The sequence below is a fragment of the Perognathus longimembris genome, chromosome 1 (assembly GCF_023159225.1).
Source record: "Perognathus longimembris pacificus isolate PPM17 chromosome 1, ASM2315922v1, whole genome shotgun sequence".
Taxonomy (NCBI): domain Eukaryota; kingdom Metazoa; phylum Chordata; class Mammalia; order Rodentia; family Heteromyidae; genus Perognathus; species Perognathus longimembris.
Genome location: NC_063161.1, coordinates 3,797,229 through 3,816,495, shown reverse-complemented (window position 1 = coordinate 3,816,495; position 19,267 = coordinate 3,797,229). Strand labels below are relative to the sequence as shown.

General features: G+C 62.8%; 1 protein-coding gene across 1 annotated transcript; it reads right to left on the bottom strand.

The window, feature by feature from the left end:
• Positions 1–9,475: 9,475 nt before the first annotated feature.
• Rtl6 (retrotransposon Gag like 6) lies at positions 9,476–11,885 on the bottom strand. The gene has a single exon (XM_048349292.1). The coding sequence runs from the start codon at positions 11,672–11,674 to the stop codon at positions 10,919–10,921; it is 756 nt and encodes a 251-aa protein (XP_048205249.1). The 5' UTR covers positions 11,675–11,885; the 3' UTR covers positions 9,476–10,918.
• Between the last annotated feature and the right edge of the window lie 7,382 nt (positions 11,886–19,267).

The following is a 19,267-nucleotide window of genomic DNA, read 5'->3' as shown; positions in this document are numbered from 1 at the left end:
AGGGGTGGCCTCCTGCTCTCCCTTCTCCAGAAGCATCTGTGGGAGGGAGGGAGGGAGGGCGGGAGGGAGGGAGGGAGGGAGGGAGGGAGGGAGGGCGGGAGGCGGAGGTGGTCGAGCCCCCTGCTCCCCGTGTAGCTGGCCTTCGATGCGACCACGTGTCACGAACCACAGTGCACTGTCACGTCCTGCCGCAGGCCCGGCTGCCATCGTAGGACGTCCGCCTTTTCTCATCCCGCTGTGATCGAGTTCTTTCTTCCCGCCCGCTTGCCCGCGGGTGATGGAGCTGGGCTCCCTCCGCGGGTGATGGAGCTGGGCTCCCTCCGCGGGTGATGGAGCTGGGCTCCCTCCGCGGGTGATGGAGCTGGGCTCCCTCCGCGGGTGATGGAGCTGGGCTCCCTCTGGCCTCCGTTCCCCAGTCCCGCGCCCCACCCCCTCCCCTGCCCTGGGCTGCCCCCCTTCGCGTCGGCGTGGAGCCCTGGGAATCCAGCGCGCCCGTCCCTGCCTTTCCGCGGGGGAATTTGGCCCATGTAGGGTTAGTCTAATTTCAGACCCGTTTGACGGTTTAAATCTATGGAAGTAGACTTAATCGATGGTTTGGGTCTTCGTTTGCGTGCCTACCCGTCGACCTTCTTCTGACACCCCCCTTCCCCTTCCTCTTTTGGGGGCCCAGCATCTTTCCTCATGTTGCCCCATGCTCTTAGCTGACTCTCCCATCATGGTAGCTTTCCCAGAAAGTTCTCTCTCGTTCCCTCCCTCCCCCAAAATGCCAACCGCCGCTCTCACCAGCAATGCCAAGGATCCACGCGTTTCTACGCGCTTGCCACCCCGCGGCCTGCCCACGTCCACACTCTTGCCCTCGTGGAGGGCCATCGCGCGTGTTTTTCTCTTCGGGGCAGTCCTGGGGTGGGAAGGCAGAACCCGGAGCGTCCACCGTTTAATCGCTCGGCTGCGATTCCACCCCCCGCCCACCCCACCCCCCGCAGCCCAGCTCACAGCCCCCCCCCCCCCACCTTCCCACGGCAGCAAGTCCCGCCGCCTGTCAAAATGGCCCTGCCAAGCTGTCTGTCACCTGGGTGCGTCTGCCGCCCTCGGCCGCTGCCTCGACTCCCGGCCCAGGGCCCGGCGGGGGGGGGGGGGGCGCTCGGTGTTTCTCCAGACACCCTGGGTCCGTCCACCGCCTCCGCCCGGCCGGGACTCAGCCCCGTCTGACAGCACGTCCCATGCGCTCTCCTGCGTTATTAAACTTTCCTCGTCACCAAGTGCGGATTCATTACTGAAGCCATTCTAGCTTATATGTAAAACTAACCGAGGGGAGAAACAGATGAAAAAGTCAGAGCTCGTCCTCTCCGAGTAGGTGGGGGAGGCTTTCATTGTTTTCCGTAGCTGCTATTTTCTCCGTTTCAGGCGTGAACATGTGCTGCTTTTATAAATAGGACAAATCAATACACATTAGCAAACACGGAGTTATGAGGACTACTCGGTGGGTATAAATAGCTGGTATCTGAGAAGGCCCGGGATGGAGGACAACTTGTGAATATCTAAAATGGAAAACAGAAGGAGTGCAGAATGGAAGAGAACGTTCTCTAGTTGTTTTCGGGGGGCCCCCGGAGGCGTGGCTGGAGAGAGCCGCGCGGTTCTCAGGAGGCTGAGACCGGAGGGATCACGGTTCGCAGCCGGCCTGAGCAAGGACGCCTGTAGGGTTCTTATCTCCAACGAACCAGCAAAAAGCCAGAAGTGGAGCTCTGGCTCAAGTGGTAGAGCGCCAGCCTTGAGCGGAAAAAGCTCAGGGACAGCGCCCAGGCCCTGAGATCGAGCACGAAAAGAGGTGTGTGCGTGCAGACACACACGCGTGCACGCACACACACACACACACAATAAGGTAAAATAAGTTGATCAAAGACCCCTGCCCGCAAGGCTCACGACAGGTGCGGGGGGCCGGCAGTGAGATCTGGGGTCCCCAGAGGAACTGCCCACACTACCAGGAAACTCCCCATCACTACAGAGAGGGGGCTCCCCCAGGGAGCACCCCACAGACTCCCAAACGCTGAAGGAACTGCCGGGAGTGGCAGCTCACACCTACAATCGCAGCTCAAGTATGAGCGCCATCGTCCGGAGTTCAAGCCTCAGGACCAGCACGGAAAAATAAAAATTAAGTAGAGATGGAACTCTTCCCGTATGCACAGCCAAGGGGATGGTGTGTGGAGAGGGCTGCTGAACTCAGCCATGGCTGTGAGGACTGACGGGAAGTCAGCCATGACTGTGAGGACTGACGGGAAGTCAGCCATGACTGTGAGGACTGACGGGAAGTCAGCCATGGCTGTGAGGACTGACAGGAAGTCAGCCATGGCTGTGAGGACTGACAGGAACTCAGCCATGGCTGTGAGGACTGACAGGAAGTCAGCCATGGCTGTGAGGACTGACAGAGGAATTCAGCAAGGCCATGCGTCCAAATCAGCCCCCAAACGCAGCTTAGTTTCTTTGTGCAGGTACTGCGGCTTGAACTCAAGGCCTCTCGCTCTCCCTTCTTTTTTTTTTTTTTTTTTTTTTTGTCCAATCCTGGGCCTTGGACTCAGGGCCTGAGCACTGTCCCTGGCTTCCTTTTTGCTCAAGGCTAGCACTCTGCCACTTGAGCCACAGCGCCACTTCTGGCCGTTTTCTGTATATGTGGTGCTGGGGAATCGAACCCAGGGCCTCATGTATACGAGGCAAGCTCTCTTGCCACTAGGCCATATCCCCAGCCCTCCCTTCGTTTTTTTAATCTACCACTTGAGCCACAGCTCCACTTGTAGGTTTTTTGCTGGTTAATTGAAGCGTCTCACAGACTTCCCTGCCCCGGCTAGCTTCAAACATCCGTCCTCAGATTGCAGCCTCCCAAATAGCAAGGATCGCAGGCCTCCACCCAGGCTTCTAGCTCGTTTTGCTTTTATGCACAAGCAACAAACAATTGCAAAAACAAAGTTTTAAGGAAAAAAAAAACTCCCTTGCAATAACATCCCAAGAAACGTACACACCTCAAGAATGCATTTGTAAACAATATGTGGAATGATGAACTCAAAGCTACGAGACTTTGCTGAGAAAAATTATGGTCCTAAATAACAAGGCGAAATGAAGCACACTCATTTAGTGGCAGACCAGCGTTATTTAAATGTCAGTTCTAAATGGATTTCTGGCTGGATTCAAGATCTGCCAGTCTCAGGCCCAGCGGGCTTTCCATAGAAATTGATGAGTTCATTCTAGAATGCAGACGGGACTACAAAGGATCTGAAAATAGCACTGTGCCCTGGACCCCTGTGTGAGAAGAGAGCTGTTCTACCGAGCTTTTCTACAAGGTGGACGGAGCGCTCCCGTTCTACTTCATCTGAGTCCGTTCAGCTGAAGTCCCCGCACTGCAAGGACTGGGGGCTTGCGATGGTGAACAGTGCAGACCTAGGACACGGAATGTTGGGGTTCAGCTTTGGCCTTGAGGGGGAAGGGCAGAGGAGAGCACTCCCGAGACGCCGCCCTCCCCCCAGCCCTGGGGGAATGTGGGAGCAGGCCACAATTCTCTGGGTCCGGAACCAGAAGAACTGGCTTTGCGACCAGCCCCCCAACTTTCTCGCCAGCCCATGTGCTCCCCATTCTGGCGGGCTTTTCACCCCTGGGGTGGTGCTAAGCAAGTGACATTAGCTCATGAGGGGGGTCCTATGACAAGCTCGCCAGCCTATCGCCAGCTCCTGGTCGATCACCCCCTTTCTCGTCATCCCTACTATATCCACTGCTAGCCACTCCCTTATTAAATCAGATTTGCTCTCGAAGCGTCTCTGAGATCCGTCTGTGCCTGGCTTCCTTCATGGGTAAGGAGGGAGGAAAAGCGATCTCGTACGGCCACGTGCACCTAAGGTCTTTCCTGAGCCCCCCACTCCACCCTGGCCTTACCTGCGGGTCGGGTGAGCAGGGGAGAGGGTGAGAAAGAGAGCGATTGGAGCAGAGCAGAGCCTGACCCCCGCGCCAGGGGAGGCGACCCGAGCCCGGTAACGGAAGGCGATCTCAACAGGGAAGATGGTCACCGCAGAATATGTACCCCCGAGTTCAGCGTTCCAACCAGGAGCACGGACCCCCAGGAACTGAGGGGGCACGGTCCCATGGGAGGGAAACAGACGCAGCGGTCTGACAAAGGGACCAGGCGCCATGTGTGCCGGTCACATCAAAGCAATCCCGGGGGAGACAGGAAGTCCCGGGAACTCCCAGGAGACCCCAGGAATGCTGCCCCAACTCTTTTTTTTTTTTTTTTTTTTTTTTTGGCCAGTCCTGGGCCTTGGACTCAGGGCCTGAGCACTGTCCCTGGCTTCTTCTTGCTCAAGGCTAGCACTCTGCCACTTGAGCCACAGCGCCGCTTCTGGCCGTTTTCTGTATATGTGGTGCTGGGGAATCGAACCTAGGGCCTCGTGTATCCGAGGCAGGCACTCTTGCCACTAGGCTATATCCCCAGCCCGCTGCCCCAACTCTTGGAGAAGTCGGCACTGGAAAACCAGCAAGCTCCGCCCCTGCGTTACCCTACAGGCCCAACGGAGCAAAGTACAAAGTCAAGCTTTGGGGTTTTTGTTTTGTTTTTTCAGAAACGAGAACGTCTTTGTGTCCTGAAGACTGATAAAAGTTCTAGGGCTGGTGGCTCATGCCTGTACTCAGAAGGGTGGGGTCTGAGGACTGCAGTTCAAACCCAGCCCAGGCAGGAAAGTCCACGAGGCTCTTACCTTCAATGAACCACCCCCAATCCAGAAACGGAAGTGTGGTAGAACACCAGCAAGCCCTAGTACAACACACACAGAGAAATGTACGTTTGTTATATCCCCAAACTGAGAAATGATCTCACCGACTGTAGAACAGTACTGATCTGAGAGCTAAATGCCGATGTGAATAACTTTCCTTCTGGACCACAGCCCAGCCCGAGGCCCTTCTGGCCACTTCAGGCCCTTCCTCCTCCCCCGGCTGGGGTCTCCCTCCTCCCCTGGCTGGGGTCTCCCTCCTCCCCCGGCTGGGGCTGGGGTCTCCCTCCTCCCCCGGCTGGGGTCTCCCTCCTCCCCCGGCTGGGGCTGGGGTCTTCCTCCTCCCCCGGCTGGGGCTGGGGTCTCCCTCCTCCCCCGGCTGGGGTTGGGGTCTCCCTCCTCCCCTGGCTGGGGTCTCCCTCCTACCCCGGCTGGGGCTGGGGTCTCCCTCCTCCCCCGGCTGGGGCTGGGGTCTCCCTCCTCCCCCGGCTGGGGCTGGGGTCTCCCTCCTCCCCGGCTGGGGCTGGGGTCTCCCTCCTCCCCGGCTGGGGTCTCCCTCCTCCCCCGGCTGAGGCTGGGGTCTCCCTCCTCCCCCGGCTGGGGCTGGGGTCTCCCTCCTCCCCCGGCTGGGGTTGGGGTCTCCCTCCTCCCCTGGCTGGGGCTGGGGTCTCCCTCCTCCCCCGGTTGGGGCTGGGGTCTCCCTCCTCCCCCGGCTGGGGCTGGGGTCTCCCTCCTCCCCCGGCTGGGGCTGGGGTCTCCCTCCTCCCCCGGCTGGGGCTGGGGTCTCCCTCCTCCCCCGGCTGGGGCTGGGGTCTCCCTCCTCCCCCGGCTGGGGCTGGGGTCTCCCTCCTCCCCGGCTGGGGTCTCCCTCCTCCCCCGGCTGAGGCTGGGGTCTCCCTCCTCCCCCAGCTGGGGCTGGGGTCTCCCTCCTCCCCCAACTGGGGCTGGGGTCTCCCTCCTCCCCTGGCTGGGGCTGGGGTCTCCCTCCTCCCCGGCTGGGGTCTCCCTCCTCCCCCGGCTGGAGTCCGGTCTCTCTGTGACGAGGCCCTCAGCTTCCTTTCCCTCCTCCGTGGGGACCCAGCCCCCCGTGCCCTCAGCCTCCGCCCCCCCCCAGCTTCCACAGTGCCGGCCGGGCGGGCGGGGCAGCCGCGGTCCTCTCGTCCTCTTGTCCTCTGGGCTGGGACGCTTGTCCCACAGGCGCCGCAGGTGCACGGCTGGGGTCACGGGGATTCCATCCACAGGAGCCGCCCGGGCGCTGCCCAAACCTGGCCCGTCGCGGTCTGCATCATCCCCCTTCCGCTTGGTCGGAGGCCGTCACTTCAGTCATTCATTCATTCGTTCATTCGTTTGTTCGTTCACCGGTGCTGAGTTCCTGGTGATTCCAGAGTCTTCCTAGGCAATTGCCTTTCAAAAAGCCCCTTGGTGTTTGAAACAAAGTCCTGACGCCTCCGTGTTCCGGTCAGATGCACTGGGCGGGGGCCCGCGGTCTCCCCACTTCCCACGGGCCTTCCAGGCGTGACCCCCCCTTCCCCCCCCCGGCGGGCCAGCTCCCAGGAAGAGGGCCAAGGACGCCCTCGCGCTAACACGGCGGCCTCCCTCTGCAGCCCCGGCGCACTGAGTGCGAGAACATGCGCACTGCTCCCTCGGGCCCCCGGTCCCGCTGCCCCCCGCCCTCCAGGCCCACTGCCTGTGCCCCCCCCCCGCCCTCCAGGCCCGCTGCCCCCCCCCCCCGGCCTCCCCCCTGCCCAGCACGCAGCCATGCTGCTTCTCTTCTGCACTCACCCTACTCCCACTGGAGCGCAGTGGTCCCCAATCTCAGGGTTGGGGGCTTGCTTTCATACACTCTGGGGGCTGGAAAGGGTCAACGGCGACACCCCCACCTCCAGTGCCCTCACCGTCCCCCAACAAAGGCCCCGTGCTGTGGGGCGATCTGTGACATGGGCAACACCCATACTTTCCTGTGCTTCACCATGGCTCCAGCCCACAGGCCCCGGGGGAGACAGCACGGAGGGCCGGGCCCCGGGGGAGACGCTGGCCACAGAGGGCCGGGCCCCGGGGGAGACGCTGGCCATGGAGGGCCGGGTCCCGGGGGAGACGCTGGCCACAGAGGGCCGGGCCCCGGGGGAGACGCTGGCCACGGAGGGCCGGGCCCCGGGGGAGACGCTGGCCACGGAGGGCCGGGCCCCGGGGGAGACGCTGGCCACGGAGGGCCGGGCCCCGGGGGAGATACGGACGCCTCTGTGAGTGGCGGGACACAGCAGGGACTGGCCGCACACGGGGACACAGCTGGCGGGAATTAGAGGCAGGTGGGAGAGATCCAGGCCAGGCTTCTGCTGCCTGGAGGAAGCGGCGCCCGCCCCTGACGGTTGGGGGTCCGCCCCGGGGACCACGCCGCAGGGCACCGGGCCTCTCCGAGCGGTCGCTGCTGTGGTCACTGTCTGGTGAGAGGAGGCCCCACTCGCTCTGGAAGCAGGACCCGGGGGCCCGAGGTGCTGGGCAGGCCGGCCCGGCTCCGTGTCAGTTCCCCGAGGAAAGGAGCTGAGCGCCGTCCGCTCTCGGGGCAGCTGTCTCGGTCTTGAGAAGGCACCCAGAGCCTCCTCCTCGCAACTCCCGCCAAATCAGCCCCCCAAAAGAAGCGTGTATGAACAGAGGAAAGGGTGAGCGCTCAGGGCGGTGGTCAGGGGCACTTCGGGGGGTGCCGTGGGGGTGGGGAGGGAGGGGCGGGGTCGGCGGGGCCGGGCGGGAGGACAGCAGGACCAGAGCCTCCCACCCTGGGGTCTGCCCGTCCCCCTCCCCCGCCTCCAGCCCCGGCCCGGCCCCGCCCCACGTGGAAGGGCCCAGGCCCAGTGGGTCCCCGGCGGGCAGCCTCCAGCGCCGGCTGAGGGCGAAAGGCTCGGTTACGGGCGCTAAGGACACAGCCAATCCACAGGGAACGTAAGCCTGGCCCGGGCGTCCTGGCTACCCAGTGAGATGCAGAAAGCCACAGCCCAAAGGCCCGCGACCCCATCCGGACGGATGAACGGCTGGGCAGGGTGGCCGCAGAGCTGTCACCTCAGCAAGGGCGGAAAGCATAATAAAATAGGAGGATCGCAGTCCAGGCCTGGGGAAAAGGCCAGACCCCGTCTCAAAATAACCGTTGGAAAAAAGGGGGTGGGGGGGCTGGAGGTGTGGCTCGGCTGTAGAGCATCTCAGTAACAACTGTGAGGCCCTGGGTTCAAATCCTAACACCAGAAATAAAAGACAAACCTGCCTGCTTCCCACGGCCACCCGACAGAGCCGGGGCCACCGGAGAGAAGCCAGGCGTTCAGTGAGCCAAGAAGCACACGGCGGGCAACTCTGCGGCGGGCGCACGCCCGCCAGCTCGGTATGTTTAATGAGCTCAGAACAAACTCGCCAGAGCCCGGTCAGCAGGGCACGGGACGATCCACAGAGGAGGGAACCCCAAGTTCAACGCCGGCCCCTACCACCAAATCAGCGAGCACTCAGCCCAGAGACACAACCACCCGGAGGTGGGCACGGAAGGTTCCGGAAGCCGGTCGGTCAGCAGGCCGCCATGAGCACGCAGGTCCTCGTGTGCTGCGGTTGGCCGGTCTGCCTCGGGGACGGAGGCCAGGAGCCTCACGCGGGGACGGGCCTTCCGCTCAGAGCGTGGCCGCGGGCCGGAACCACGCCACGCACCACGGCACGGGGGGGGGGGGGGACTCAAAGCAGGAGGCAGTGCGGACCGGCACCAGAATATTCCACGGGCCTCTGTGTAGGCGTGGCCCCCCGCGTGGCCCCCGCGTGGCAAGGTCTCGGAGCCCCCGGGTGAGGCCGCGGGGAGGAGCGGCCGCTGGATCCGGTCACCGCGGGCGGCGGGCAGGACGCCCACCGCCAGCGCCGCCTCTGAGCCCCGGAGCCCCGGCTGCGCCTCCTCCAGGCCTTGGGCCACACCCCTGCTACGCGGGGGGACCCCGTCACCCCGGCTGCGGGCGGGGCCTCGGCCCAACGCCCTGTCCCGCGGCCCCGGCCTGCGCCAGCTTGCCGCCATCCGCTCACCGTCCCGCTGGGCCCTGCGACGCCCTCCCCCCCCCCCCCCCCCCCGCAAACCAGGAGCCCCGAGAGCGAGGAGCACAGACCCCGCGGCGCGCCGTGACCCCGCGCGTGACCCCGCCGCTGCCCGGCACCCTCGCCTGCTCTCTCCACGCGGAACAAGTGGGAGCCCTCCATGGACACGGAGCCCCCCCCCCGTCCCCGCTGGGCCCCCACGCTCCGGAAGTGGGCTCCCCTGGGCTACACAGGCCTTGGGTCAGCTTCGTGTGGAAACTGTGCCCCACACCCGCCGTGACGGGCTCTCGGCCCCTCCAACAAGGCTTCTGAGTCCCCGGTGCGGCGAGTGGAGCCCCCATCCCTATGCCCTGAGCCCCAAGCCCCGCGCCCCGAGGCCAGCAGCCCAGACAGGGCACCAAGAGCACAAGCCCCACACACAGGGCCTTCCAGGCTGGGTCTCAGGGGCGGCACAGCCTAAGGCCACCAGCGTCCTGACAGACACCCCCCGCCGGGCTCCCCCGCGGGGCTCTTCCCGGGCCCGGCCGAGCGGGGAGAAGCCTCCCCAGCCGCCATGGAGATGCCCCAGAAGGCTCAGGACCTGCCGGGACGGCCGAGGGAGACAGAAGAGCCCGGCACCCTTCCCTCCCGTGCCCGCCCCAGGGCACCCCCCTCCCCCAGAAGGCTGGCTCTGCCCCCGCCCGGCCGGCACCGTGGCCCAGCGAGCGGCCTGGGCCGACCCAGGGACCCAAGGCCCAGGTCCGGGCCACCGTGCCGCAGGGCAACTGGGCTAACCGATTTAACACGAGCGGGCGGCATGGCCCGTGACCCCGTTCCCCCCGCATGGCGGTGACTGATTCACAGCCGCCGCCCCTCTCCAGACACGGAGACCCCGGGACAGAGGGAGTGCCCCGGGGCCCAGCTCTGAGGTCCCAAGTCATGGCCATCTTTGGGGGGCACAGAGGCAGGCGGTCCCCCATGTGCGGGCCAGGGCCCCACACACAGACAGACAAGGGCAGGACAGGGATGTCCCACGCCCGCCCACCCACCACCCAGGTGGCCGTGGACACGCGGTCCACTTGGCCTTGGGGTGTGGCGGGGAGCACAGGCCACAGGCGGAAGCCCCAGATTTTGAGGTCTCGGCCGTGGGCTGGGAAGAAAGCACGGAGCTCTGGACGTCCGCCCCGGGGGGCATCGGCCGGTGCCGCACCAGCCCCGCTCGGACCTCGGCGGGCCACAGCTCTGTGCCTTCCCGCGTCCCAGAGGGGCTGGCCTCCCCGCCTCTGGAAGAATCCTGCGCTCCCGGGCCAAGGCTGGCCCAGCCAAGGCATCTTCGGAGGCTTGGAGGCGGCGAGTGGCGGAGGCGGCGTGGAAGGGCGGGGCACATCACAGCACCCTGCAGACGAGCAGCGTGGGAACGCTCCGCGCCATAGATCCCAGGCGGCGCCGGGGGGCACGAGTGCCCCTCCCAACCCCTGGTCCCACACAGGCCTGGGTGTCACAAGTGGGTCGCTGAGCAGCCTGACAAGAGTTCCCAATCTCCCCAGCTCGGTGGTCAGAGGCAGGCGTGGACAGAGGGGAGCCCCTGGAGAACGCCCTTAGTTGCAGGGCTGGGGGACAGAGCCGCCCCCGCCGTCCCCACAGGCTGCATCCCTCGGTAGCAGGCTCACTTGGTCGCCAAGAACAAGGATGGGGCCTGTGCCAGACCTGCCGGCTCCCCGCAGGGCCCGTGTGCCCAGGCGGGTCAGGGACCCCTCAGGGAGCAGCCTGGTTCTTTCTGTCCAGAGGGCACAGGCAAGCGCGGGGCCACCGCGCAGGGAGGGCGTTTGCGGGGTACGCGGGAGGGCGGGAACGGCCAAGCCGGAAGGGGTGGGCGCGAATGGTCCCCAGGCATGCTTCGCGTCTGCGAGGGCGTCCAAGTGGCAAAGCTGGGGCCGGAGGCCTGGCAGGGGTGGGGTGGCCCACAAGAGGGAGCATGCGCCGCTCTGCGGGGGCCCGGAGCCCGCAGAGAACCGGAAGCACCGGGCGGTGGCGGGCGGGAAGACGTCTTCGCACCGGCGATGCTGTGGGGTGGGGCGGGGCCGGGGCGGAGGGGCTCTCCGGTCCTTCCCTGCGGCGGCGGTCGGTGGTACCGGGGTGGCCGCGGACCGCTAGCGGTTCCGAGCTCTGGCGGGCGGGGCCGGGGCCGGCGGGGTCCCCTCGGAGGCGGCCGGATGGACCGGGCAGGGCCCCGCGCCCCCCGCGGCCTCCGGCGGGCGGCTGCGCCCCGGGCGCGGGCGCGGGGCTTGGCCGGCGGCGGCGTTGGCGGCGGCGGCCCGGTGGGCGGCGGCGGTCTTGCGGATCTGGGCGCGCCGGGCGTGCCGCCGCGGGCTCTTGTAGGTGCGGCGCAGCTCGGCCAGGAAGCCCTGGTAGTCGGTGCGCAGCGGGCTGCCGGGCTGCATGTGCGGGATGGCCCAGCGCTCGGCCTCGCCCGTGAGCCGGGACACCAGGAAGGCCACGCGCTCCGCCTCGCCGGGGAAGCGGGAGGCCTGGAAGATCATGAAGCGGTCCATCTGCATGAGGAAGCCGGCCAGCTGCCCGGGGTCCCCCGAGAAGGGCTCGGGCAGCGAGGTGGGCGGCGTGGTGGCGGGGCGCGCGCCCGCCGAGGCGATGGCGGAGACGGGCGGGGTGATCTGCAGCGCGCCGGGGATGCGGGCGCGGGTGCGCAGCAGGGTCAGCTCGGCCGTCACGCTCTCCAGCATGTGCGTGAGGTTCGCCTTCTCCGCGCGCAGCGTGGAGGCCTCGCGCCGCAGCGCCGAGTTGGTCAGGCGCAGCGAGGTCAGCGTGTCCAGCACGGCGCCCGCCGGGGCGGCCGGGGCGCCCGCGGGGCCCGGGCCCTCCGCCTGGGCCGGCTGCGGCTGCACCATGCCGGCGGGCCGGCCGGCGGGACCCGGGCGCTGGGAGACGGCTTTGCGCCCGCCGGGGGGGGGGGGGGGGCGGGGAGAACAAAGGCGGCGGCGCACCTGCCCCGGGGCGGCCGGGGCCCGGGGCCGGGGCCGCGGCGGGCGCGTACCTGGCTCTCGGCCGCTCGGTCCGCGCACCGGGGCGGCCCGGCCGCGTCCCTCGGGCGTGCGTGCCCGCGGCGGCGGCCCGCGGGAACTGCTTCCGGTCAGCCTGCGGCAGGTGCGGCGGGGCGGGGTGGGGCCGGCGGCGCACCGCGGTCACGGCCGCTGGGCCTCGACGCGGGCGCGGCGGGCGCGGGGCCGGCGGCCGGGCCCGGGGTCCGCGCGGCCCGGGCTGGTTACCATGGAGACCGCCCAGGTTCCACAGCCGCCCCGCGTAGCTCCAGGCCCGGCCCCCCGGAAGTGGCGTTGCGAACCCCGCCTCTCGGTCCCCAGGCCGCTTGACCTTCTCGGCAGCCAATCCACGGGCAGCAGCCCATCCACGGGCAGTCAACCGGTGAGGAGCAGCCAATCAGCGATGAGGGTGAGCCGTCAATCAACGGCGAGCAGCCAATCAACGATGAGCAGCGTGGCCCTGGCGCTTTTCCTTGCTTGGAGCGCCTTGGGTTCTCTACTCCACGGTGCTCCGGGACGGCCTGCTAAAGCTTTCTGTAGACGGTGCACTTATTTTTTAAGAGTGAAGCTTGGCCTTTCTCCTTGCATCTGAGATGTAGATTCGGTGTCATCTGTGCTTGTAGTAACAAATCTAAAGTCTTCAAAAGGAAACCCCTTTACCTAGAGACAGTAAGCATTATGGTTGCAGTAGCTCCGCCGGCCACTTTCCTGGTACGGAATGTGACGTGTTGTCCTCGTGACCTATTGGGTGACCTTACGTAGCACATTGAGGGTTTGTTTTTTTTGTTTTGTTTTGTTTGTTTGTTTTTTGCCAGTCCTGGGCCTTGAACTCAGGGCCTGAGCGCTGTCCCTGGCTTCCTTTTGCTCAAGGCTAGCACTCTGCCACTTGAGCCACAGCGCCACTTCTGGCCGTTTTCTATCTATGTGGTATGTATAGGAGGCAAGCTCTCTTGCCACTAGGCCATATTCCCAGCCCCATACATTGAGTTTTGAATGTTCTCATTGAAGGCTCCGAAGCACGCCCGGTGCTCATGGCTGCCTGGTGCTCCGCCTCTATCGTGGGGTGCACACCGTTTATTCAGCCATGGCCCTTCCGATGGTTCTCAAAAGCACACTTGGTGAATCCCCGCCTGTTTCTCTACAAGGTTCCCCCTAGGGGAAAGGCCAAAGTATGGGCCCAAAGCTTGTTAGTGATCTGACTGGACATCTGGGTGGCTTTCCAGAGTGACTGGCCGAGCACCTTGGTCAGTTCCACACTGGAGCAGAGCTGAAGACTCCAAGTGCCCTCTCTGTAATGGCGTCTGAGGGGAGGGAGGGAATCCCCCATCCGTCCCTGGGTCCACCACTCAGAGACAGTCTCAAGTAAAAAGATGGATTTATTGGGGAAGTCCTGGATGGAGCAGTCCCAGGTTTCGGAACAGGACAGTGACGCAGAGACTTACTTCCAGAGGATTTCGACAAACCAATTCGGCCCCAAAGGAGAGCTGGATTGGGACGCCATGGGGGCGACAGACACAAGGCGCGAACATGTGGCATGGCGTCATGGTGCCTGAGCTGGCCTGCCCCTAAATAGGGTCAGGTCAGGGGGCAGGGTCACAGGAAGCTCCCAGTTCCAAGCACTGGACAGACAGGTTCAGTGACCTATAAGCCACGTGCCGCCCCTGTGTCTTGGGGTTCAGGAACTCCCATTACCTGGGGATGGGGCTTCCCTTCCTGTAGAGTCCAGGCACACCCATCAAGAATTGGCATGCTGATTCAAGGAGGGGAGCACTACTGTTTACAGGGAGAGGGCATCTTCCCGGGCCTCTGAGCAGAGGGGCTGGGGAGAGAGTGGAGATGGTGTCAGCTTCTGCCCTCTTTCGCTGGCCAGATCTGACCACCATATTCCACTTCCCACACGCAGTCTGCAAGGCCCAGAGCAGCAGCCGCTTCCTAATAGCAAGGCTGGCCTACGAGGCAGGTGGACTCGTTTGTGCAGGGAGCTTTCACTGCGGGGTGGGGAGGAGGGGCGCACGCGTGGAGAGAACGCTGTAGCCCACTGCACCCAACTGTGTGCTTTTGTGGCCCCCTGGGGGCATCTAAGCATGAGGGACCCAGGGGAAGAGGGAGCACGTCCTTCAGCTCTGGAAGAGCTCTCAGGCCAGGTGGGGGCAGAAGCTGGATTAACCTTGACCAAGGTCACCCACTTCAGAAGCAGGAATTGGGAGCCAGGTGCTGGTAGTTCAAGCCCATAATCCTGGCAACTCAGGAGGCTGAGACCTGAGGTTTGCAGTTCAAAGCTGGCCCAGGCAGGAAAGTCTGTGAGACTCTTATCTCCAGTTAACCAGCAAAAAAAACTGTTGAAAGTAGAGCTGTGACTCAGGTGGTGGAAAGCCAGCCTTGAAGAAAAAAGCAAAGGGAGAGTTCCCGGGCCAAGTTCAAGGCTGGATGTGGGTGTGGGTGTGTATATGTGCATGCACACACATGCACACGTACACAGAGAGAGAGAGAGAGAGAAATTGGCCTGCACTAGACCGCTCTACTCCTCCCAAGTCTCCCAAGCACGCCCCTCCAGTCCTGTGAGTTGTCCCATCCTTTTCTCTGCCTTCCATGTCAGGGTTGAACTGCTGTAGGCCCCTGAATAAGAAACATTAGTGGATTGTCTGCTGCCTTCCAGGTATGGTTGACCCTAAAAGTCTTGAATTCCCGGGTGCATTAAGTAGAAGGTGCACCCTAATTTCAGAACGACACGCCTTTGCAGTTCGCTTTATTTTAAATAGCATACAAGATGGCGGCCCATAAAGACAGAGCATGGCATTTTCACAGAGGCACGGGATTTGGATTCTGACGCATGCTCGGATGAGCCTCTTCCAGCCGTGGACCAGAGCAACCAACGGCACAAAGAACGTGCCAAGCAATACGGCTGGGCCCGACGGCTGCGCGTTGCTGTGGTCTACAGACATCGACTGCTGGGCTCTGGGCCAATGAGCAAAGCATCTGGTACTGAGTTGTGGAGTCCCATTCTTGGACCAAATAAAATATGAGCTGGTGGCTCACACCTGTAATCCCAGCTGCTCAGGAGGCTGAGGTCTAAGGATCACAATTCAAAGCCAGTCTGCATAGCAAAGTCTGTGAGATGCTTAACTCCAATGAACCACTAAAAAGCTGGAAGCCGATCTACAGCTCAAGTAGAGAGCACTAGCATTGAATGAAAAACCCAAGGAACGGTATCCAGGCCCTGGGTTCAAGCCCTAGAAGAGGCACAATTAATTAGTTGGCTAGTTAACTAATTAGTTACAGCCGAGTGATGTTTCTGGGAAGATGAGCAGAGCTGTTCTTCCATTTCTTCTCATGTAGTGCAACTGGAAACAACTTTAACAAAAGAACCCCCACCCCCACCCCCACCCCCACCCCCCCAGCCACGGCCGAGCACCAGCCCCCACACTTATTTACCTACAGGCTCCACACCGACCGTTCGTATCGAACTCCAGCCCTCGGCGTCTGATGAGACCTGGTGGCCACGCCCAACTCCACGAACCCCAGCGAGCTGCGGCTTCCTCCAGCACGGCTGTGGCCGAGGGAGGGAGCCTGGAGGGAGGGAATGTACCGTGGTGGGGAGCGATCTGCGGTTCCTCAGACGCTTAAACACGGGGTCCCCGTCTTCACCGCGGAGTCCGCCGTCAGGCGCGGCGCCCCGGGGCTGGGAGGGCTGGCGTGGGGTGCGCGGAGCTGCTCCGGAACGATCGCCGGTGGGACCGTCGTGCGGGAGCGGACGGAGAGGCGGCCGCACCGAGCTGGGCGTCCATCAGCCTCAAAGGGAGCAATGAGCCGGGCACTGTGGCTCACGCCTGCAGTCCTGGCGACTCAGGAGCCCGAGAGGGGGGGATCCCCGTTCGAAGCCAGCCCAGGCAAGGACGCCTGGAGACTCTAATAGGGCAGCCGCAAGCCGGCTGTGGAGCTGTGGCTCACGTGGTAGACCTCCAGCGTCTAGTGAAAAAAGCCCGGCAAGGAGGCACAAGGAAGGGGGCTGGGGATACGGCCTAGTGGCAAGAGTGCCTGCCTCCTATACATGAGGCCCTGGGTTCGATTCCCAGCACCACATATACAGAAAACGGCCAGAAGTGGCGCTGTGGCTCAAGTGGCAGAGTGCTAGCCTTGAGCGGGAAGAAGCCAGGGACAGTGCTCAGGCCCTGAGTCCAAGGCCCAGGACTGGCAAAAAAAAAAAAAAAAAAAGAGCACAAGGAAGGCCCTGAACTCAAGCCCCAGTACCAGCACGAAAATTCTTAAAGAAGTAAATTTTCCTTAAAAGGGGAATTAAACGCAAGCATTCCCTGCAGTTTCTCTAGGTAAGCCATACTGACCAATGTCCTTCACAGGTCTTGAGGGTGGGCTGCCCCACGAGGTGCACTGGGGTTGTCTGAAGGTGCCCTTCTTCTTTGTCTGGGGACAGAATCTTGCTGGCAGTCCCACCTGCAGTTGCGTTCTGTGACCCTCTGTAACCCCAGTTGACATCTTCAATTCACAGTCCTGGAGACCGATTCTAGAGACACAAGGGTCACGTAGACTCAAGAGAAACTGCTACGTGGAGACTGTTTTGAGTTATATGCTGGTGTGTGTGTGTGTGTGTGTGTGTGTTAAAATGTGGAACTATCAGCCGGGCATGATGGCACACAACTATAATCCCAGCTCCGCAGACAGGAAGATTGCCAGTCTGAGGCCAGCTTGGGCTACATAGTGAGATCCTGAGTAGATGAACAAGCAAATCCATACAGGCTGACAGAGAAACAACATCAACGGATCACCCGCCTAGCAGGCACAAGTCCTGAGTTCAATCCCCAGTAGTGCCAATCGATCAGTACAAATAAAAACAAAACAAAACATGTACCTACCCAAGTCAACCTGTCTCTATAAGTTCTGCCCTTTTGCCTGCGCTCTGGGTAATTTTCTTCTGTGAATATTTTCGTAAGCCGAAATTCATTCCCCTCAAAATGTTTATTATCCTTTTGAAATGTTTCATCAACTTCAGATGCTTGAAAATAGTAGGCCTTCTTCATATCCTTCCACTGTCATGCAAAATATAAATTTTCCTAATTAAAACTAGGAATCGCATCAAAAGCTCGCGCCCGCGTGGCGGCATTTCCAGAAACAATGATGGGATGAAAAAGCAATGAGGCTCTGCACCCCAGCGGCGTCTCGGCCCGGGCTTTTTCCTCTCCTCCCTCGCCTTTGTAGGGTTGCATTCAGTGTCGGGCTCCTGGCAGGGATTCTCTCTGATAATTACAATCTGCGAACAATTCAAACTTTGAAATTCTTGGCACTCATTTACTGAGCACTTTGATTAAAGATTTCCAACAGATTTGACCATGTGCAACAACAACAAAAAAATGTCTTTACAAATTGCTCGATGTTGCCATAAGACAAGAGGACAATGTTCAGCGTAAATCCTCAAGGTTCCAGCATTTCCAAGGTCTGACTAATGCCAACAAAGAAAGAGTAAGAATAGGAAAAGGAAAAAGGTCTTGTGCCAGACACCAGTCTGGCTTTGGATCTGACATGAACTTCATCACAAAATGGTAGCTCAGATCCTCTTGCTGCCCCGATGCGAATACAAACCATGTTTCCTCCTCGACTCATCTCAAGTACACCTCTGCTCTGCCTGTGGCGTTTTCCTTTTTCCAAACTGGGCTTTGAACTTGGAGCCTTGTGCTTGCTAAGGGATGGGGAGCAGGCAAGGCATGCTGGGAGCCCCGCTCCGTCTGGGGGCGTGGGGGAGGGGGAGCTCCCTCCCCCGCTCCGTCTGGGGGCGTGGAGCCCCCATCCCCTGCAGTGGACCGCGGGGAACCGCTGGCGGGATCTGACACTGGAGAGGGCTTGGCGGCCGCGCAGCCCACCGTGCAGGGGTCCGGCCGGGCCCGAGGGAGGGAGGCAGCCAGATGTACGTGGCCCCCCGAGCATAGGCTCTGGCCCAGGTGGTGGGGGGACCAGGGGCCCCAGGGACGCCCCGGTGTGTGCGCCCTGAGCTGCAGAATAACAGCTCAGAAGGCGGCCGCGCGCCTGGGAAACGTCCCTGTGCGGCCAGAAGGCTCCAGCAGTGTTTGCACTGTAATGCCCAGGTTCAAGGCCCCCAAAGACAACCATCGGAGTCCACAGTCAAAGCCAAACCGCCCTCCCCCCCCCCCCCCCGCACTCGTTGCCAGTGACGCTGAGAGGCCCCGGGCACAATTCCAGCACCGCTTTCATAGATAGGTACAGGGAAGATGAGGGAAGATGAGGAAGACCCCCGGTTACAAGTACACGGTTGGTTGACAGTTGCCCTACTTTGCCGGTCACCTCGGGATTGGCCTGGGTCTTCCCGCCGAAGCACGGGTCAGACGGCCTGAACCCTGGGGGTACAGATTCGGGCGGGCCTACTGGAGTGGCCACGTAGCCACGTTCCTGGAGCCAGCCGGTTCCTACCTCCTGTGCCCAGATCCAGGCTGGGGTCTGAGAGCGGCGGACACTTAGTCATGTCCAACCTTGAGTGGGCTCCGGGCGCCGACGATTAATCACGTCCCGGGCCAGATGGCCGTTATCTTTTGGTGCCCAGATTCGGTAGTACAGAGTTCAGGGGTGGGGTGGGGGGCGCGTGGTTACAGAGCAGCTACAGGAAGACTGCTGGTATTTCTCCACTTCCCCATGGGTCAGCAAGCAAAGGTGCAGAAGCAAAATAGCTGCTAGGGGCATAAGGGTCCCAATTTTATTCTCGCCGCTCTTGGGCACAAAGGTGAACCCCTTCTCTTCAGGCAGCAGTGACGCGGGGCTGGAAGTCCCAGGCCTACACTGTCGGCTACACTGTCGTCAGAGCTGAGCCCGGCCCCCGCCCTGCTCTTGCTTGGTTTCCCGGCCGGCTTCCCACCGCAGTCCTCCGTCCTCCACCTCCCACGGGGCCCAGCGTCCCCCTGGCGGGTTCGAGGCCTGGGCTCGGGGCGCGCACAGCGGTGTGTGTGTGGTGTGGTGTGTGTTGGGTATGCGGTGTGTGTGTGGCTGACAGAGGCATGATCACACACGGGCACGCCCAAGTGCAAATGGACAGTGCCGCTCACGCCCGGCTTCCCCTAGCAAGCGAGCACACACGGCCGCTCCCGTGCCCTCTGGGCTCCTCCGCACCTCAGCCTGGGGGGGCGCACTGTGCCGGGACCCCCCCCACCCCCACCCCAGGTTTCCTGGGCCAGGCCTGGAGCGGCTGACCTGCCCAGAGGGTGAGGACAGGCCAGGGGCTGGCCCCGGTGGCTCACTCCTGTAACCCCCGCCGCACGAGACTGAGATCTGAGGATCCCAGTGCAGAACCAGCCTGGGCCGGGAACGTCCACGGAACCCTCATCTCCAAGGGGCCGGAGAACGGGAAGTGGGGCTGCGGCTCAGGCGGTGAGACGGCGCCCAGGCCCCGGGCTGGGGGGGAGGGGGAGGCGGAGTGGGGGCGGCCCT